The 19439-nt window shown below is 41.4% G+C and overlaps 1 protein-coding gene across 1 annotated transcript in view; it reads left to right on the forward strand.

Annotated features, from left to right (window-relative positions):
* Positions 1-19439, forward strand: part of LARS2 (leucyl-tRNA synthetase 2, mitochondrial) — a 196504-nt gene that overhangs the window by 153236 nt on the left and 23829 nt on the right. The window contains exons 16-18 of the mRNA XM_069960317.1: positions 4812-4994; positions 5653-5822; positions 8691-8768. Coding sequence (XP_069816418.1) covers positions 4812-4994; positions 5653-5822; positions 8691-8768 — 431 coding nt within the window. The remainder of the gene's footprint in view (positions 1-4811; positions 4995-5652; positions 5823-8690; positions 8769-19439) is intronic.

The raw sequence follows: 19439 nt of genomic DNA on the forward strand, positions 1-19439 counted from the left end.
CCTTGTCCCTGCTAGCTCTACCTTCCAATTTTCCTGGACCTTGGTCAGCCATCTTCTTAGGCTTCTAGAAACCTCAAAAGAAGAAATGGAGACTGCCCCTTGGGCTGCCGCTGCCGTATATGATCTCTTGAGGGCTACCTCCACCCTTCTATCCATCGGATCCTTAAGATTGGATCCGTCCTCCGCAGGCAGCACAGTACATTTTGACAGTTTGGCTATGGCCGGGTCCACCTTTGGAGGCTCAATCCAGTCCTTACATTGTTCTTCCTTGAGAACATATAAGGTCTTAAACCTCTTGCTCAAACCCGGAGCCTTTTCCGGTTCCTTCCATTCCGCCTGTAACATAGACACTGAAGTCTTACCCACAGAAAAAGCCCTAGGCTTTTTTGAGGAGGACCAATCCTATCCTCTTCTATTTCCTCAGGGTGTATTTCAGCTTGCACAGCTAGCAGAGCTTGTGAATTCTATCAGCTGTGAAATACCCCTGAATAATTCTTTCTCATCTTCAGAAGATGATGAGTTAACTTCATCAATCACAGTAAAACTGAAAATGACCATAATCCTACAGCCATAAAGTAATATACTCAAAGGCTGGGAGTAGAGAGAGAAATACTCCATTTGGTCTTTAACTTAGGACACGGGCGGCGATTCTCATTAGCCGCTAAAGTCTTTTGCACATAGTCCTTGACCCATACAACTACATCCTGAACATCAGGCTCCTCATAGGTTTAGGTCTGCATGAAGGACAGCGTACTTAGGCATTATAAATATTTTTAGGCATTCATAAATATTTTTATGAAAGAAAGGATGAATCTTATCTGGAAAAAATGATCCTCCTACGGTATCCATAGCCGTCAGGTAGAGGAGTCTCACACTCGGTACATGAAGTGCTTCCTTAGAAGGTCTTTTGCCAGCAGCAGGACTGGTCTCCATTTCAGACATCTGCAAATAATCAATGTATTACAATACATATAAACCACTAGCCTGGCTAGAGTAATATCGGAAAGAGACACTAGGTGGCAGCAACACTTACTTTTAAGTATATAGAAGAGAGATCACAGCACTTTGCACTCAGATGTTTTCTATTAGATCCAAATGAGCCACAGAAAATCCTTCCAGAGGAAGACAGCCAGACCTAGAGGTAGCAACAGCTTACCTTCTGCCTTGAACACACAGCTAATCCGGCATGCAGAGAGTGCGCCGCTGCCGGCCCCCGGAAGTGACATGACGCCGAAGTGCTGAGACGCACGCAGCGCCGATGCGTTCCACAGTCGAACGCGACTGGAAGAAAAGCCAGCGGCTCGGGTGACACGCAGAGTGCGTTCCAAGAAGCACTAGGTAAGAAAAACTTAAAAGCTAAGACCTGCAGAAGCAAATATCAGGATACTACCTGGACACCGGCTCCAGCGGCATCCCAGCAATCATTACCTGGAGGGAAAACCTGAATGCAACAGGTTAACAAAGCATAAAAACGGAGGAGGGACAAAGTCCCCTAGGGCTAACAGCAACGAAGTAAAAAAAGACTGAGGTCTAGGGGGGGGTGGAGCCTATTTATACCTCATGGAGGAGGGGATTAAAATTTAATTGTTATTTTTTCATTAAATATTCCTTCGTCCCAGGGGCTCGCAGGGGCGAATTTACCCCCCATATGTTGTGATGCCAATGGGACGTAAGGGAAAGACAGTTTAGCATGGAAGGTGGAAGAGGGAAGAAGCTTGATAATAGAAGAAGGAAGCATTTTGGAAGACTGGCTCATCCAGTACTTTCTTACTATGTACAATGGTTAGACCATGAGCAAATAAAGCACTTGTGCCTCTTGTGTCACCCCCCAGTCGTAGTCTGTAAGCTCTAGCGAGCAGGTCTCATATCACCTTTGTATTTGAATTTTTTCTAATTTATCAATTTTGTAATATCTAAATGTAACTTCTGTGCTGTATGTATTAAAAAAAAAACACTGCGGAGTCTGTTGGTGCTGTACAAAAACATAATAATATTATCATTATTATTATATATTACAGAGTTTCTTACATTCACTTGTACTATTGATCTGTGCAGAGTATGTTACATGATTTCCAAGCTCAATCTGATGCAGTGTGGCAGTCTTGGTCTGATATATTTGACCTCATCACCCTGACTGGACGTTAGAATACTGTTTATCCTACGTTTCTAGTGTAAGTGGCATTTAGCCCTGTTTTTTGAAGGTAGACTCAGTTACTTATCGTGCACAGTCTCCTGTGTTGCTTTTCAAATTTAGTGCTAACTCATATACAGACTTTTTGTTTATTTTGCAAACTATGACATTTGTCTATTTGATAAGTCACAGAAGTCCACTTATGTAACTATCAAGGGATCCCTACCCCACTATTTTAGTATGACCCAGTAGTCAAATATATTTATAATAAAAAATGAATGTCTGTCTGTCCATCTGTCCTCTATATACTTTTGAATGCCTGAACTCTTTGACCCCAAATCTGGCAGGCAGATACATTGGGTGCCAGGAGAGGTTAGAGCAAAGGTCCTGTCCTTGTACAGGAGAGGAGGGGGATGGGGAGGACCACCCCATAGAAATAATTGGGAGAATCTCCACACTGCACACACAGGTGACGTCATTAAAGGGGTGATCCAGCGCTACAAAAACATGGCCACTTTCTCCCTACTGTTGTCTCCAGTTTGGGCGGAGTTTTGAAACTCAGTTCCATTGAAGTAAATGGAGCTTAATTGCAAACCGCACCTGAACTGGAGACAACAGTAGAGGGAAAAGTGGCCATGTTTTTGTAGTGCTGGATAACCCCTTTAAAGCTGCATGTCTTCCCAGCAATGCACAGGTGAGGTAGCTAGCCTCAGCCAGACATCAATGTTCAGATTTAAAGAATTGCAATCATAAATATGGCAGCCTGCTGGTGGCTCACAAGGAGAGAGTTGGAGAAAAACAGACCCAATCAAATAAATGGTGGTGTGTTCTGGAGATTTTTCACAAAGATGATGTCAGTGTCTGGCCACACCCTGTTCCTATCACACACACAATATTGGTAATTGGGAAGATACACTGAAGCCTAAGCAACCAATATGATTACTACTTTCATTTTTAAAGGAAGACAGAATCAGATTTTTGCTAGGGGCAGCTGCCTTAAAACAGACGCACAGAAATAAATGGTAGAGGGTTTTAGAGATCAGATTTTACCTCCCAAAGATGTCAGTCTTTTACCACGCACACAATAATATTAGTTTGGAAGGGACAAATCTACACTTTATACCTAGGCAGTGTTGAGTACATTTTCCAGTAGAACATAAATCACTATTTACTTAGGACCACAGTAGCACATGAAGAAAGTAAAATACAACTTTTTATAGATAAATATAAAAGCTCACGGTCTACAGATAACATATAACAAGGCACATATATCAAAACAACATGCCCAAATTAGTGCACATATAAAAAATATCTTCAGCAGCACATGGAAGGGGAGTAGTTGTGTCCTGCTCATGGTGACTGATGTATCTCACCCTGCCTTTTACAAACAAAGAACAATTGAAGTTATAGGTGCAGTTAGTGCAAACCATACGACAATATTAGCAGCAATAATTGAACATATAATGCATTTTTCTCAAAAACGGGTTCATCAGGGAACAATTTTGCAACATGTGTAAGAGATGATGTGCCGACCATTTGAGCTTCTTAAGATAGTATATACATAGAATATGCCTCTTATTAGATTAGGACCTACTGGGTATCAGACAGATGCATGGCTATATTTATATATTCGCACTTAAAGTGTCACTGTTGTTATAACTTTCAAAATCTGAATCAGGTATGTTTTTCATTATCATCGGAAACATGACCCTTCCTATGTTTAGACTCTTTCAAAAAATAAAAGAAACTACATACAGGAAGTCATGGTCATCTGCTCACAGGAAAGGTATCAATTATTTGATGGATAGATGCATTGAACTTTGACACACTGTACGGGCCAGGACTTTTGCATGCGTTTAGTCTCTTTTTTTCACCCAGCACAAGACTAAAAATACATATAATAAATGTAACTTTCAAACATGCTTTATTTCACATCTACAGTTGAATGTTGATTTAGATTTTGAAAGTTATAACAACAGTGACACTTTAACGGATTTCACATTATTGCTTCACTGCAGTACAATGGATGTGACATGTCTTTCAATATGTTCTATGGCCTATTTTTTTTTTTTTTTATATAATTTACTACAGAACCTTCAGTGGGGTTCAGCTAGGGCTTTCCTTACTGGCAGGGCATTGAATTAAACCTAAAAAAGAGGGGGACCCTCATTCATTAAAGGACACTATTTTTATATAAATTTTTTTGTATTAAAACACACCATTAATTTCAGCAATATAAGGCTGGGTTCACACTACGTATATTTCAGTCAGTATTGTGGTCCTTATATTGCAACCAAAACCAGGAGTGGATTAAAAACACAGAAAGGCTCTGTCCACACAATGTTGAAATTGAGTGGATAGCCGCCATATAACAGTAAATAACTGCCATTATTTCAATATAACAGCCGTTGTTTTAAAATAACAGCAAATATCTGCCATTAAATGGCGGCCATCCACTCAATTTCAACATTATGTGAACAGAGCCTTTCTGTGTTTTTAATCCACTCCTGGTTTTGGTTGCAATATGAGGACTATATGTAGTGTGAACCCAGCCTAAAAGTAGTACGGCTGATCAAACCATAATAAAAGTGTCACACAAGTTTTTAGTGGCCGTTTAGAACATCGTATTCTAACTTTACTGAAATTCCCTTTTATACATGTTTAACTTTGTTGTTTGAAGGCAGTGAACCGGTTCATGCAAAGAATGGAGAAAAGCTGCAAGTAACCTGGGAAAAAATGAGCAAATCCAAGCACAATGGAGTAGACCCAGAGGAAATGGTAGAGAAATATGGCATAGACACCACTCGTCTGTATCTGCTGTTTGCTGCCCCTCCAGAGCAAGACATATTATGGGATATGAAGAGTATGTAAGCTTCTGTTTCTATATTCTATATTCTACATGTTCGTCTAGGGTTGCTGCACGTTAGTCTCCCCTATCCTCCATTACTTCACCTATAGTCACCCCTGTTACTGTACCTGATAGTTGTACCTGTCCCCTGTGGCTGTATCTGATCTTTGCTCATGTTAGTGTACCTAACTGTTGCTACTGTTAGTGTACCTGATTGTCTACTGTTATTGCATATTAACCTTGTTGCAAAACTTGTAATCACTATAACATCCTAAAAAGTAAAAGGACTTTTTCAATAGACATATTGTAAATATGAATTATCTAATTTGTGTTTTGTGACTACCTGTTACATGCAGAGAATTTCAAACCTAGAAAAATGCAAATGTTTTAATGAATTCAATGAATTATATTTGGAGTTTTTCAGAAAGAAAGGCTTAATGTTTCAACCAAAATATACTACTAGCATTTAGTACATTTTGTCACAAGAAATCAATTTCCGAATAACTTAAATTAAAATTTTGAAGTTATTATTAGCACATAAAATAAGACTGTTCAGATTTTATAATAAATTTGGCCTATCCTGAGACCCCCCCTGTGAGACAGAGGAGATTTGCAGCAAAGAGCAGCTCTTGGGAACCTAGCATATCTATTCTACTTTTGTGTTGTTTCACAGCTGATGCAATACCTGGTGTTCAAAGGTGGCAGTCTCGTGTGTGGGCACTAACAAGCAAGTTTATTGAAGCCCGAAATGCGTCAGTAACACCAAATCCTCAAGTGCTGAGCAAGAATGAAATAGCAGAAACCAAAAAAATCTGGCAACATCGGAATCTTACTGTGTCTGAGGTAATTTAATTTATTATTGTTTAGGCTCTCACATTAGTTCTTTTGTAGGTCTCATGAACTTTTTTTATGGTGCTCTGGTTACATTTTTGGTTGTTACTGCACCATGAACCCCCAGTTGCTAAATCTGGCACTATACCTGCTTAGGTGTTATTTTGTGGTGTTTGTATGAGATGTCTAGTGAAGTTAAACATAAAGGTGTACCCCTGTTATTTCCTATTTCTGGTAGGTGTACTTTTGTCTTGGAGACCAGAATCACCGAAAATAAACAATAACACTGTCAATCTGCAACAAATCCACAGAATCTCAAAAAATATCAGAACATATAGATCATAACTTGTAACCTTTTTTCAGTGATAGAACATTATCATGGAAACTTCATATGGATTCAGTTCAACACTTATACCAATATCTAAATCATAACTGACTGACTTAAAGGGGTCATGCCATGGTTAAATGTTGTTCACCCTGTGAACCCAGCCAACGTTTAATAAGTCTTCAATTGAATTTCTATAAAATAAAAGTTCCAATGTTTAGCTATTGTTCCAGTAGCAAGGGTCAAGAGACTGGACATGTGAGACCATCACCTGCAGCACTTTAAATAAATATTTTGTAAGGGAATCAAAAGAACACCATAGGGTGGACTAAAAAGTATTCACTAGCAATATGTACACACAGGAACATTCTAAGCACAACATAATAGATTGATCAGTTTGCTCATGGACTGGGCTTTCCCAAGATTAAATAGTATACCCTATCCACAGGGTCTCCTCCAGTTACGTGAACAGAGTTAGGGTACCTTCACACACAACGGTTCCGCAGCGGATTTTACGATGTGAATTATCTGTGAAATCCTCTGCGGATCCCTTGTCATTAATTTTGAATTTGAAGACATACTTGAGATTGACATCCCGATGCGAGTATGTAAATGTTGCCCGTTAACCCCTCGCCGGCTGGAGCATACATTACTTACTCCATTCTCTGGCTTGCTTCAGGGGGCTCCCAATGTCTGCACTTTCCGCTCAGCCAATCAGTAGCTGCGGCGGGGCAGCGCACTGATTGGCTAAGCGGGAAGTCCAGCCAGGAACCCCCGAAGCATGGAGCAGGTACAGTATGCTCTGGCCAGCTCCGGGGAGTTATTGGGCGGCATTTAGATACTCGCAGCGGGGGATGTCAATTCAAAATATCTCATTTAAAATCAATGACAAAAGATCCGCAGTGGATTTTGCAGCGTAAAATCTGCTGCGGATTTGTTGTGTGTGAAGCTACCCATTAAGACAAACTATCAGCATCTAACCTGATATTTCCCGATAGGGCATCGGGTGCTAAGAATGAAGATGACTTTCTTACCTTTATCCGCTGCTCTGTTTCTATGACATTAGGAGTTAAAAGTCTGTCATGATATATAAAAAGGAAAAAAAAAGTGCAAATATATAATTCATGCCGTCCTTCTGTATATTGTCAGTTTTGAATTAAATATTGCAGATCCTTCTGGCCATTTAGTGCCCTATTACACTGCTGATGAGTCTGCATTTTAGTCTGGGTGTCCTTTTTTAATAAACGACATTTTCCCTAGGCCAGAAGATCAGATAGTATACTCAGCTGCAGCAGTGTACAGGGATGTGTACACGGGCTTTTTCTAGAGACAGAGCCTTGACTGCAGTTTCCAGTAAGTAAAACATCTAGTGGCTGAATTTACAGCATTGTATTTCATATAGAAAACAGGCTAATATGTGCACTGAGTGCGGTGGCCCTCAGTGCCTCATTAGCATAGGGATTAAACTACGGACGGCATGAAAATGGCACCAAGGATGAAGGTAAGAAAATTCTGTTCAACCTCCATAAGACTTCTGAACTCTACTATGTTTAGAAGTCTCATATACAATGAATGGGGCAGTGTCCAAATATGCGCATTGTCACTGTTTTGACACAGCATTCACAGTGGGCAGAAATTACCAACATTTTAATGATTGTTGGGGGTCTGACTTCGACTGATCAGCTAGTTATATCCTTGGTGTATTATACTACACTTCCCTTACAGTGGCTGCTGTATAGGAAATGAATGATCAGCCATAGCTTCAGGTGACCAACAGGTAGTCTTTAGTCCAAAAGGGTTAGTCTTAAAGGACACCGATCACCAAAAAAAGGTTATCACACTCTTACTCCATCCTATTACACCCCGTAACAAACTTTCCAAACGTATATCTATAGTGTGCCTGCCTGCCAGGTATACCCTGAAAACATACTTTTATCAATTCCTTCGCTGTATGCCAATAGACGTCATCTGGGAATTTCTGCGGGTTTTAATTAGTCCCGAGCTGGGTTTTGCTGTAATCACGCCTCTACGGACATATTTCACAGCTATTTAACAGTCAGTTGCCTAGCAGCCGATGTCTTTGTTTTGGGGGACCCTTTGAGTACAGCGGGGATACACGAAGATGCTGGCTGCTAGTGACTAGTTGAACCTATAGAAGTTATATGTGTGTGTTTATCTATCTATCTATCTATCTCCTATCTATCTATCTATCTATCTATCTATCTATCTATCTATCTATATCCTATCTATCTATCTATCTATCTATCTATCTATCTATCTTGCCCTGTAAGGCTGCTATTTTGTAAGCCAGAGTGAGGACCCTGCCAAATCATAGGGGGGAACCTATTGCAAAAGTGTTACTACCTCTTGTACATGGGTGCATTTATGTGGCGATTGTCTTTTGAATATTTTTGAGAGGAGATCAGAATGCCTGCAGAAATCCCACGCAAACATAATGATGAAATTATTCACCTCTGTGCAAGAATTAGCCATTCACTGTTAACTTTCACAAATATGAGTTATTCTAAAAAGGCATTTTTGTTTGCGTTGCCTAGGTAACCAGATACTTCACTGAGGATTTCGTTTTCAATGCAGCTATTTCTCAGCTAATGGGTCTAAGCAACCTACTCTTGGTAAGTGCATCTGCTGCCTCCGTTCCTTCTCCTGTGTAAATGTGCGATGTGACCTGTGATCAGTAATAACATGATGAGGTGGCTTCCTCTTCTGTTGCCCAGGCTTAAACAAGACGCATACATTGTTTTGCTTCTGCTTTAGGCTAAAGCAAAGAGCTGGTGGACTTGTACATTGTTCTGCAGTTACATTCTATTACCATCTGCAGATGTTTTCTTTCTCTCTTTCTCAAAGATTTTTTTATATTAAAGCAGAAAAAGAGAGGCTTTTGTCTAGTACCATTAACCCTCATGAATTGCAGTCAAGAGCACATTTCAGTTTAAACAATAGAGAGAAAATAAAAGTTAGATGGGAATAAATAAGTGATTTACAGTCAATGATTCAACAATAGATAGGTCAAGAAACCTCCTTTGCGGGCACCACCAATGTAATCCTAGCTGAGTGCCAGCCACTAAACTCCAAAAAGCATGATACAAAGAACACAGAAATGAGTATAGAAGAACAGGCTGCACCTCAATATGTAATATGCAAAAATATGGATAAGTTTATTTTACACAACCAAAAAATACAAACATTTAAAAACACCTAAAACCAGAAACTAAATCAAGCACAGAGCTAAATGAGGCTCAATGTGCAACCTCACACACCCCCAGAGCAAAAAAAGGGGATAACATAACCCAGAGCTGTCTTATAAATGAGGTTAGTAACCCACAAACAAATAGCACAAAAGATATATGTGTATAAATAAACCAGTGATATTATTGCAATCAATATGCTACTAGAGATCAATAAATTGAATAAGAGGATGAATGCAGGCAATAAGCCAATCACACCGGAAAATCAATAAACAAAAAACATAGGTATGAACAGATTTGGTATCTCAGAACAGCTCAGGAGGGCGGCAGGAGCAGAGTCCCCACGCGGTCCGTCCTAAGACTTCATCAAGGGTTAAAGGCCACCAGTACGTATGCACTTTTTATAGACCTTACACAGGTTGTGTAATTAGTGTCCGGTCGTCACCAAACACCAAAATGGACTAAGGAGCAGGAGAACATGATTGTGTCTCCCAATGGTCTCGCCTCACCCTCTCACCTCCGTTTCCCGGACGCCAGCTCTATGCCAGATGTTGCTGCGGTTGTTCCGGGTCCGCCGCGCGGACAACGCGGATTGCCGGAACTGACATATAGGCCCCATGTTTATCAGACTGTCACATGATCGGGAGTGACGTATAAATCACATTGTACACCGAAACATCACATGGACAATCCTATGTGCATCCTATGTGCATGACACTTGGGTCACATGACCGCATGTCCCGCCCCAATGTTGGACACATTCTGTCCAGACCAACACGTGGTGATTGGCTGAAGGCGGTTGGGGGCGGCTGTGCACACAAGCCACACACCTACACGTCACCACCATGATATCAAGCCAGTAACCCGGCACACATTACAATTTTGGTGACGGCACTTAGAAGAATGTTCAATGCTTAACCAATGCCTTGCGCATGCGCTTAAAAATAGTATTAGTCTTACCGGTAAGAAGTTTTCTCCGAAACCTTCACGACAGCACCACAGGAGTTAACTCATGCCCTAGGGACAGGAAAAGCACAAACACGAGAGGTTAAAAGCCCCTCCCCTTCCTGCTAGCACCAGTGCATTATAACAGTTTCTGAGCACCACGTGAGTATTATATTCAACAATACAATATAGGGAGGGATGTTGGTGCCGTCGTGAAGGTTTCGGAGAAAACGTCTTACCGGTAAGACTAATACTATTTTCTCTCCTCACCTTCACGACGGCACCACAGGAGAAATACCAACAATTTCCCCTAGGGCGGGGCCACAGCCTGAAGACCTTTCTTACCAAACCAGGTCTTCACTGAGCTGAAACTGCCAACCACGATGCATGGCAATAGTAGTAGACCAGGTGATAGCTCTGCAATCTGATCTAAAGATGTGTAAGCCTTCCCACCCAAGAAGTGAACGCAGCCCTGAATGAAAGGGCCTTGATCAATAAAGGTAAAGGTAAGTCCTATACCTATGCTTCCATACAGCATTCCGGATTCCACCAGCTAGAAACTGCTGGAAATCTCTTCAGTATATTCTTCCTCTGGAATTGAATGAAGATCAATCCAGGTGTTACAGGATTCCAGGAACTATATTACAGTTTCCCTACAGTCCAGGAATAAAACTTCCATCCTTAATCATCTTTGGAGTTGATACAGAATGATCATAAGACCAAGAAAGATGTCACTACCACGGAAACAAATTGGGATCGGTGTGAGACTATTCTGTCCCTCTGGAAAAGACAGTAAGAGTCAGGGATAATCAGTGTGCGGGTCTCCGATTCGTCTTATCTAAGATTATGGTCACAGGATGGCTGTCTTGTAGAACAGGAACTTGAGACTGTACTCCAAATAGGTTTTGAAGGAAGAGTATTTAGGTCTTCAAGTACAATGTTAAAATCCCAAGGGAAATGTCGATTAAAGTTAGGATTCCTGTTTAAAAGCGTTCCTCATAAGTTCTAAACACATCTATGATTCATGATAAATATAATGATAAATAGCAGATATATGGATACAATGATTAATTGCAAATGATATATGATAAATGATAAATAGCAGATGATGTATCATATAATGATAGCAGATATATGATAAAATGATAAATAACAGATGATATATGATATAATGAGTAATAGCAGATGATATATGATAAATAGCAGATGATATATCATATAACAATAAATAGCGGATAAGGTTGCAACATGCACCTTAAGAGTGGCCGACTTGAGACCTTCTGATATATCCTAGAAGAGAATGGCCTCATTTTCCTAGACTGTAGGAATCACAGCCTCAGAGAGGCCTCTGCTCCTAAACATAGACTTAGGATTCAGGTCGACATCTTGAGTCTTGACAGATCCGGACGGAACTGGTCCCTGAAGAAGTAGAAGGCGAAGGCTCAAATCCAAAAGTTAAAGAGCCCAGAGGCTCCAGGACCCGTCTCCGTACAAGGCCTGACTACACCTTCTGGTCGAAATGGTACCGGATAATGACAGTCATTTCCACTGTTAGGATTTCCTGTAGTGTCCCAGGAAAGAGCCAAAAGATAAAGGAATGTATACAAGACTGAAAATCAAGGCTGTTCAAGTACATCCACCGCCACTGGAACATCGATTGGAAAGAACTTCTATACCTCCTTGTTCTGATAAATCTGCGAACAAATCAGAGGCAGGCCCAATTGAGGGATAAAATCTGGACCTTCCTCCTTAAGACACCATTCACTCATGAAAATGGATTGACTGCTAAGATAAACCATGTGAATCGTAAGATATGCGGCTGTTGGGGATAAATATGTCGCTCCCCTAGGTGAAGATCCAATCTGAATGGATTGAAGTAGATTCTGCTCTGCACTAACCTGGTGTCTCAGATGTGCCACAGTGGTACTGTTGTCCAATAAAATGTGACTTGTTAGATTCCAAATATTATTCGCCTGCTGTAAGGCACCCGACTGCCTGCAGCTCTTTAAGGCCTGAAGACCTTGCTGCTGTCCTTGGAGATAGCAGCAACTGGCCAACGTCTGTGACTAATCTTATCTTAGGAAGAGGGATACAAAGATAACCCCTTCTTCAAGTAAGCCATGTAGGCCAGCATATAGAGATAACCAGACCTGTGGGAAAAAAGGATACCTATGCCTGATTCAGAATGACAAGTCTATTGGTTTATTACAGTAAGAATCTAGAATAAGTCTGATTCTAAGGTGTCACTGGAGAATAAATAGTCATGGATTCCAAATGGACATAGTCTTAAAGTGTAACCAGGCCTCCTACATTGGGAACAGTCTAGTCTTCTCCACCAGAGATACCCAATCTGAGGGGAGAGAGGACATTATTACCTAGGAATCCGGAGGATCACCAAATATATTTTGGGTGTCTGGGTTGAGATCCGATTACTGATTGTTTATCGGCCACCCCCAGGAATAAAGATCACCACTGGCTGTCGTTATTTTCTGAACAGCTTTTATGTGGAATCTGTCAAAGAAAGAAAACAGACAGGCGGAAATATTTATCCCAAACCGATGAAGGTAGGGAATCAACTTCCCCATAAACTAAAGAAGATGCAAAAGGGCTGATGAATCCCGAAGGAGAGAGCACTGCATTGATAATGCTGGACACAACTGCCCATGCAAACTACTACTAAAGACAAGAGTTGAAACATAGTAGAAGCATCTCTTTAAGTCGATTAACGCCCTCATAGCATCCTATAGATTAAGTTGAGTAGTAGACTACATGGATTCCATCTTGAATCCTCTGTATCAGATAAATTTTGATGGGTTCCAGGTTTATACTAAGCCTGTATGTTCCGTTCAGTTACTAAATAAGGAATAGCTGAAAAGTGCCCCTTCTCTAACTCTGGCACTAGGACAGAGGTCACAACACAGGGCTTTATCAGCTTCTAGACACTGTAGAAGAGTCCTGATTAAAGGAGCTGAGAAGGTAGGTGCATTAGGAAACATTTGGGGGGAGAAGATGACTATATTGAAGTCCTGGAGAATAACGTCCAGGATCCAGCTGACTTGGGTGACACACATCCAAGCCTCCTGAACTCCAGAATCTCCCCCCACCTCCAGGATAGTGACCTGGTGTAGTCCTGGGAGGCCTTGGGAGAGGTCCATAGACATCCCTCCTATAATGCTCCTGAATTCTATGGTGCTACATTGAACCCATACTTCTTAACTACTGAAGGTCTATTAGAACAGAAGAATTTCCCAGATACTATCAAGGGCAGACTGAAGACCTTGCATAGAATGGGATTTCAGATTTTTTTTTTTTTTTTGTGTGACTAATGACAGAAAAGATAGAACCTAATTCCTGGCAACCATATGGACCATCACTGCTGAGGAATCAGCCAAGAAGGCTAAGGAATCGCCACAAAAGAAAAGACACATCAATAATGTGTTCCCGAGGGAACCTATATATATTTATTTATTTTGATGGTCGTCTCTGATTGATTCCCATATGTACTGCACAAGAACACATGATTTTAACAGGTACCTCTGGTACACTGAAAGCTGCTAAAGCCATATGAAGGTATAGCAATAGGTGTTGCAGCTGCCATATCAACCTTCATTATCTGACGGAACAGATAGGAAGGAAGATGAGGAGAGAAAAACAGCGCAGAGGATGACAGTTACATTAAGTTATGCAAGTGTTTAACAGGTGAAATGCAACATCTGATTGGCCAGATCTTCCATCCATTTAAACATTCTCTATAATGATGACATTAAAAACAGGATGTTTTATGTTGTTAATAAAGGAGAGAGGCCCGCATAGTAACAGGTAAATCTCCTAAGAGGAGAAGCTCCTTCTCGCAAAATAAAGCTAGGAGCAAAACCTTATCCATACATACATATATAAGTATATATATCACAGTCCTAAGCACCAAGGTCAATACAGCACACTGGTGCCCACACAGAGTAATTATATATCACCCTGAAAGGTATAGGGAAGAAGAGAGGGAGATAGAAAACTGGCACAGTCAGAACTATACAAACTGACCCCAGCACTGTCCCCCAAGTGTAGCAGACTTTAGTTGGCACACTTACCCCCAGCAGCGGCAGAGGAGGCTAGTCTGCAGCAGGATTCCTCATAGGTGATGCAGTGGATGAGACCTCAGAAGACTGATGACACAAAACTCTGCAGATTTTCCAAACTTGCCGCCCCGTGTCCTCGGAAGACCAGGAGATTTTGTCTTTTCCGGCACATGGCGTCAGCGTGCTCCCCCCACTGAAGGCACTGCTGAAAGACTAGGCCTCAGGCCTGACCTCCACCGAACGCCCGTATATTGCGGCCGGAAGTAGGCCGCAAATGCCGACCACTAGGCCACAGCACGACCAGTCCTGGGACGCGCGTATACAAAGGAGAGGTCCGGAGGTTGCAGCAACAGAAACTCTCTGCGCGCCCCCGCCACGTCAGGGATGGCGCGAGGAGAACCAGCGGGCCATCCCTTACCCCAGATCCGAAGATCAGCCAGCCGCCTCCATGGGAAGGAAGGAGGTTAAACCCCGATCGATCCCTGCTGGTAAGGGGAAATAAATCTTCAAACAGGGGGATCTTCTCATCTTCACCATGGATCCCCCACCTCTCGTGCCTGCCCTACAGGGACAGGAAAAGCACTGGTGCTAGCAGGAAGGGGAGGGGCTTTTAACCTCTTGTGTTTGTGCTTTTCCTGTCCCTAGGGCATGAGTTAACTCCTGTGGTGCCGTCGTGAAGGTGAGGAGAGAAAATATATATATATATGAACATAATAGTAATAAAATATAATATATAATGTATGATATGATAATCATGCCGGCACCACAAAAGTAGTGATAGTCAAATATAAATATATATCTTATAATAAGAAGTGGCGACATGTGAACGCGCAACCCATACAAACACCCGTCCCCAAAGAATGCCCAACCAATAAGTTGCGCATGCGCTCGAACTTGTATATATATAAACACAAAATCGGCTCCGGCGCAGCAATGATGATACTAATAAAATATGATGATAATATTAGTGCAGCAGTAATTGCATATTCTTAGGATGAAAGATGGTAAAATATGAATATGTGGCCCATATAAACTCTCACCTTAAAAAAAGCATGAAAGTATGTGTATATACAAAAAAAAATATATATATATATGCATATACACATATGTATCTTCAGTGAAAAAAGAATTTTTTTGTGTTCCTTAATAATGGTTATGCTACTAAATGTAACACACCCCTGAACGTGAAATAGCAATATCACAAAATGATAATTTAGCTTTTTAGTTTTTGACCTTAAGGTCAATCCATGAGCTGCAATTCACATTCCAAAATGCTTACATTATGCTTTTATTCTCCTGTCATAAGTGTCAAAGAGGCTTTTCTTTGCTATTTAAGATGCAATTTGTTTAAAATATTTTAAAGCAATTGGTGTCAGAAAGCTATACAGATTTGTAATTTATATAGAGATGAACAAAAAAAAGCTCTTCGTTTGATCAGCATTACGCTCATCAAGCCGCTGGCCTTTCAGCCCTGCCGCTCCGCCCAGGATGTCAGGAAAAGCTGGATCCAATCCTGGGAAACTTCTTTCAGTTTCCCAGGATTGGATCAAGCTTTTCCCCGCCACCTGTGGTGGAGCGGCAGATTTTAGTTATTTAGTTATTTACTTCTATTTAAAAAAACTCAAGTCTTCCAGTACTTATCAGCTGCTGCATGTCCTGCAGGAAGTGGTGTACTCTTTCCGGTTTGACACCATGCTCTCTGCTGCCACCTCTGTCCGTGACAGGAACTTTCCAGAGCAGGAGGGGTTTTCTTTAAGGATTTGCTACTGCTCTGGACATGCCTTGCTGCTGAATAGTTCAATGGGCAGCTGTCAATACCTGTTTATAAATTATTAAGTGAATTTTCAATGCCTGCATGCTTTATTTATGCATTTTCATTGCTTAGAAAACCCTGGCAATGAGAAGCTTACATACTGGGGATTGTACTTTTATAACAGAGTGTCATAGAGTGCAAAAGCAAGTCTACAAATGTGTCTGAACTGAAGCAGTTCTGCCAGGAAGAATTGACAGAAATTCCTCAACAATGGACTGTGTAAAACACTGATAACAAATAGGAGGAGGTAACATGGATGTTCCATAACTTTGTTCCTTCAATAAGTTCAGTAACAATTCTGAAACCCTGTTATAAGTTCACCTAGGCTATTTTTTACCCCAATATAACATCTTGATTGTGAACCATAAAATGTGATGGAAGATAGGAAGCAAGTACATTTTTACAAAGCAGGTAATACGAGTGGAAGTCCACAAGTAGCAAGGATTTGGGTGCATAGGCGCTGGTACAGCAAGCTCTAGTAGTACTGGTAAAGAGCACATGATATTAGTAGTAGTAGGTAGTTTAAAACCACTTTTAGGCTATGTTCACACTACGTAAAAGTAGTGTTAAATATTGCCTATTCCTCTATGGGATCCCGGCCGGAGCGTATACACATCGTATACTCTCCAGCCGGGATCCCGTGCGCCTCTGCAAAGAACTGACATGTCAGTTTTCTGCGGCCGCAATTCAGTGAATTGCGGCCGTAGAAACCCATGTCCGTTCACACAATGAAGTGAGCGCCTCCTGCCGGTTGCTTCGTTGTGTTCTATGGGGAGTTCTGATGCGGGTTCACGCTGATGCGCCCGCATCAAAACACTACGACCATAAAGGTTATCCGGCCGGTACTTAAAGCGACTGTACCACCAGGCCCAGGCTGAAGCACCAGAGGCAAGCCGACCCACCCTTAGAGGGAGGAAACCCCCACCCCTCTATGATAGGGTTCCATTGATTCTAATGGAGTCACGTCATGGAGGGTCGGGGGTTTCTTCCCACTGGGGGTGGGTCGGCACGCCTCCAGTGCTTCAGCCTGGGCCTGGTGGTACAGTCACTTTAAGTACCGGCCGGGATGATCTGTGCAGAGACCGGCCGTTCCGTGACTTAGCCGGGTCACGGAATGGCCGGTCTCTTACAAAGTGTGAACATATCCTTAATATGGACAAAGCGCTTCTAGGTTAAACCTCTTTCTCAAGTCCAAGGGGAAAGAGGTTTAACCTCGTTGTCCATATTAAACGTGGTTTTAAACTACCTACTACTCATCCTATCATTTGCTATTACCTGCTTCATTCACAGTCTGCTTCTGGGGACCGGAGAGTCAGGAAGGCAGTGGACAGCCTAATCTGCTTGCGCCCAGTGGTGCTGTGCTCGTAGCACGACCGCATCAGGTGAGTGTGCGATTCTCTCACCACCTGTACCCCCTCTTTGCCAGTTTGCGGATTACACTATGTGCGCCCCGTGGTGCCTCTCCTTCTTCTCTTTGAAGTACATTTTTACAGCACTTTAAATATGAAAAACAAAAGACATAAAGCTTCTACTGTATGGTGGCCTGTAGTGACACTGAATATGTCCCGCCAGGGGTAGGTTGAGGCCAGTGATCTGTCAGTACCTTCAGGTATTTTTCTGCTGCTTGTTTACAGCCACTTTGCACAAATAATTTAATATAACCTGCATAAATACACTTCCTTCCGCTGCCTCTTTTCTAAAGAACAGAGTAGACATGGTTTTCTATTCATAAAGCACTGGATTTAGAATAAAAAGCTTTCTTCATTGTGTACTGCACCTGGTACCTAAGATTTAATTGTACGTGGGTGAACTCACCAATCTTACAAGTAATTACTATTTTTTTTTTTTTTTTTACCAAAGATTACCAAAACCTAGTACCTAAATTTGTATAACTGTATTTAAAATACACAACATATTTCTGTGGTGGGAGAGGGGTATACACAATGAACCTCCCAATAGCATACTGGCTTAAAGGGAAACTAACAGCGAGTTTGTACATATTAACCTGCTGGTGTGTACCTGTAATCCTTTTTACATTGATTGATTAAATTGAACATTTGAAGAAGAGGCCTATATATTTGGACTTATAATCAGAGGGCCCCCCAATTCTAATGCTTTATTTATAGTGCTAGTCTCCTCATATGGGCCCCTTCAGGCTCTTGGGCCTGGGTGCAACGGCACCCCCTATATCTACTCCCCTGACCAGCAGGTTCTTTTGTACAAACCTACTGTTAGTTTCTCTTTGATGATAACCATTGTCTTACTAAGAGGGAAAAGAGTGTATACAGTAAAGATTATGATGGTAAGGGGTATTGGTGAGTTAAGGACATGAGTGGTGGTTATCAGAATCTGTATAAGAAAATATATTTAAATAAAAGTATTGCCAAAATATATAACTTCCTGTATAATGTTATCACTATTAATATTGGTTTCAGTGAACTTTTGCTTGGTTATCAATGACTTGAAATAGAAAATAGAAGAACAATAAAATTTGTATGTCCTCAGCTCCTCCCTGTCTCCTGAGACAACACATCATCTTCTGATGAACAAATAGAAGGAAAGTTCATCAGCTCACCATCTGAATTGTGCCCAAACGAATGGTGCAGTTTTTCACAGTTAGGAGCACATCGGATAGATATTGCAGGCCGTTTGTGATCCAAAGCTCCATAAAATAGGCTATATTGTCAAAACATCTAAAAAGTAAATGGTTTAAAACACAAATTGAGGCATTGTGGCAACTCTTAGCATAACTTTTAGCTCGCAACCTAGTTTCCAAATCTTGTATAATAACTTTATAAGTAGACAAGTCGGAGCAATTGTGGCGAGACCCCATGAATTCTCCAATCGGGAGATTCCTAGTTACATGCGCAGGTTGGCTACTACTTGCATACAACAAGCCTTTGCCCGCGCTTGGCTTCCTATAAAGGCTAGTGTGTATCTTGCCATTTAGGAAAGATAATTGAACATCCAAAAAAGAAACGGTATTATGCTCAAACTTATAGGTAAACTTAAAGGGAATCTGTCACTAGGTTTATTCCACCTTTGATAAGAGCAGCATAAACTAGTGACAGAAATGCTGAACAGATCGGTGTATTACTTACATCATTCTGTTCGGCCGTTCTCCTAATATGCAGGAGAATAGGATTCTTGCCACACCGCTCCCCCAGCTGCTGATTGACAGCTGACCGCCTATACACAGCATGGATAGATGACTGCCAATCAGCAGCTGGTGGGTGGAGTTTTCTGCTTTATTTGAATATTTAGGAC

Source organism: Dendropsophus ebraccatus, chromosome 2, assembly GCF_027789765.1.
Source record: "Dendropsophus ebraccatus isolate aDenEbr1 chromosome 2, aDenEbr1.pat, whole genome shotgun sequence".
NCBI classification, from domain to species: domain Eukaryota; kingdom Metazoa; phylum Chordata; class Amphibia; order Anura; family Hylidae; genus Dendropsophus; species Dendropsophus ebraccatus.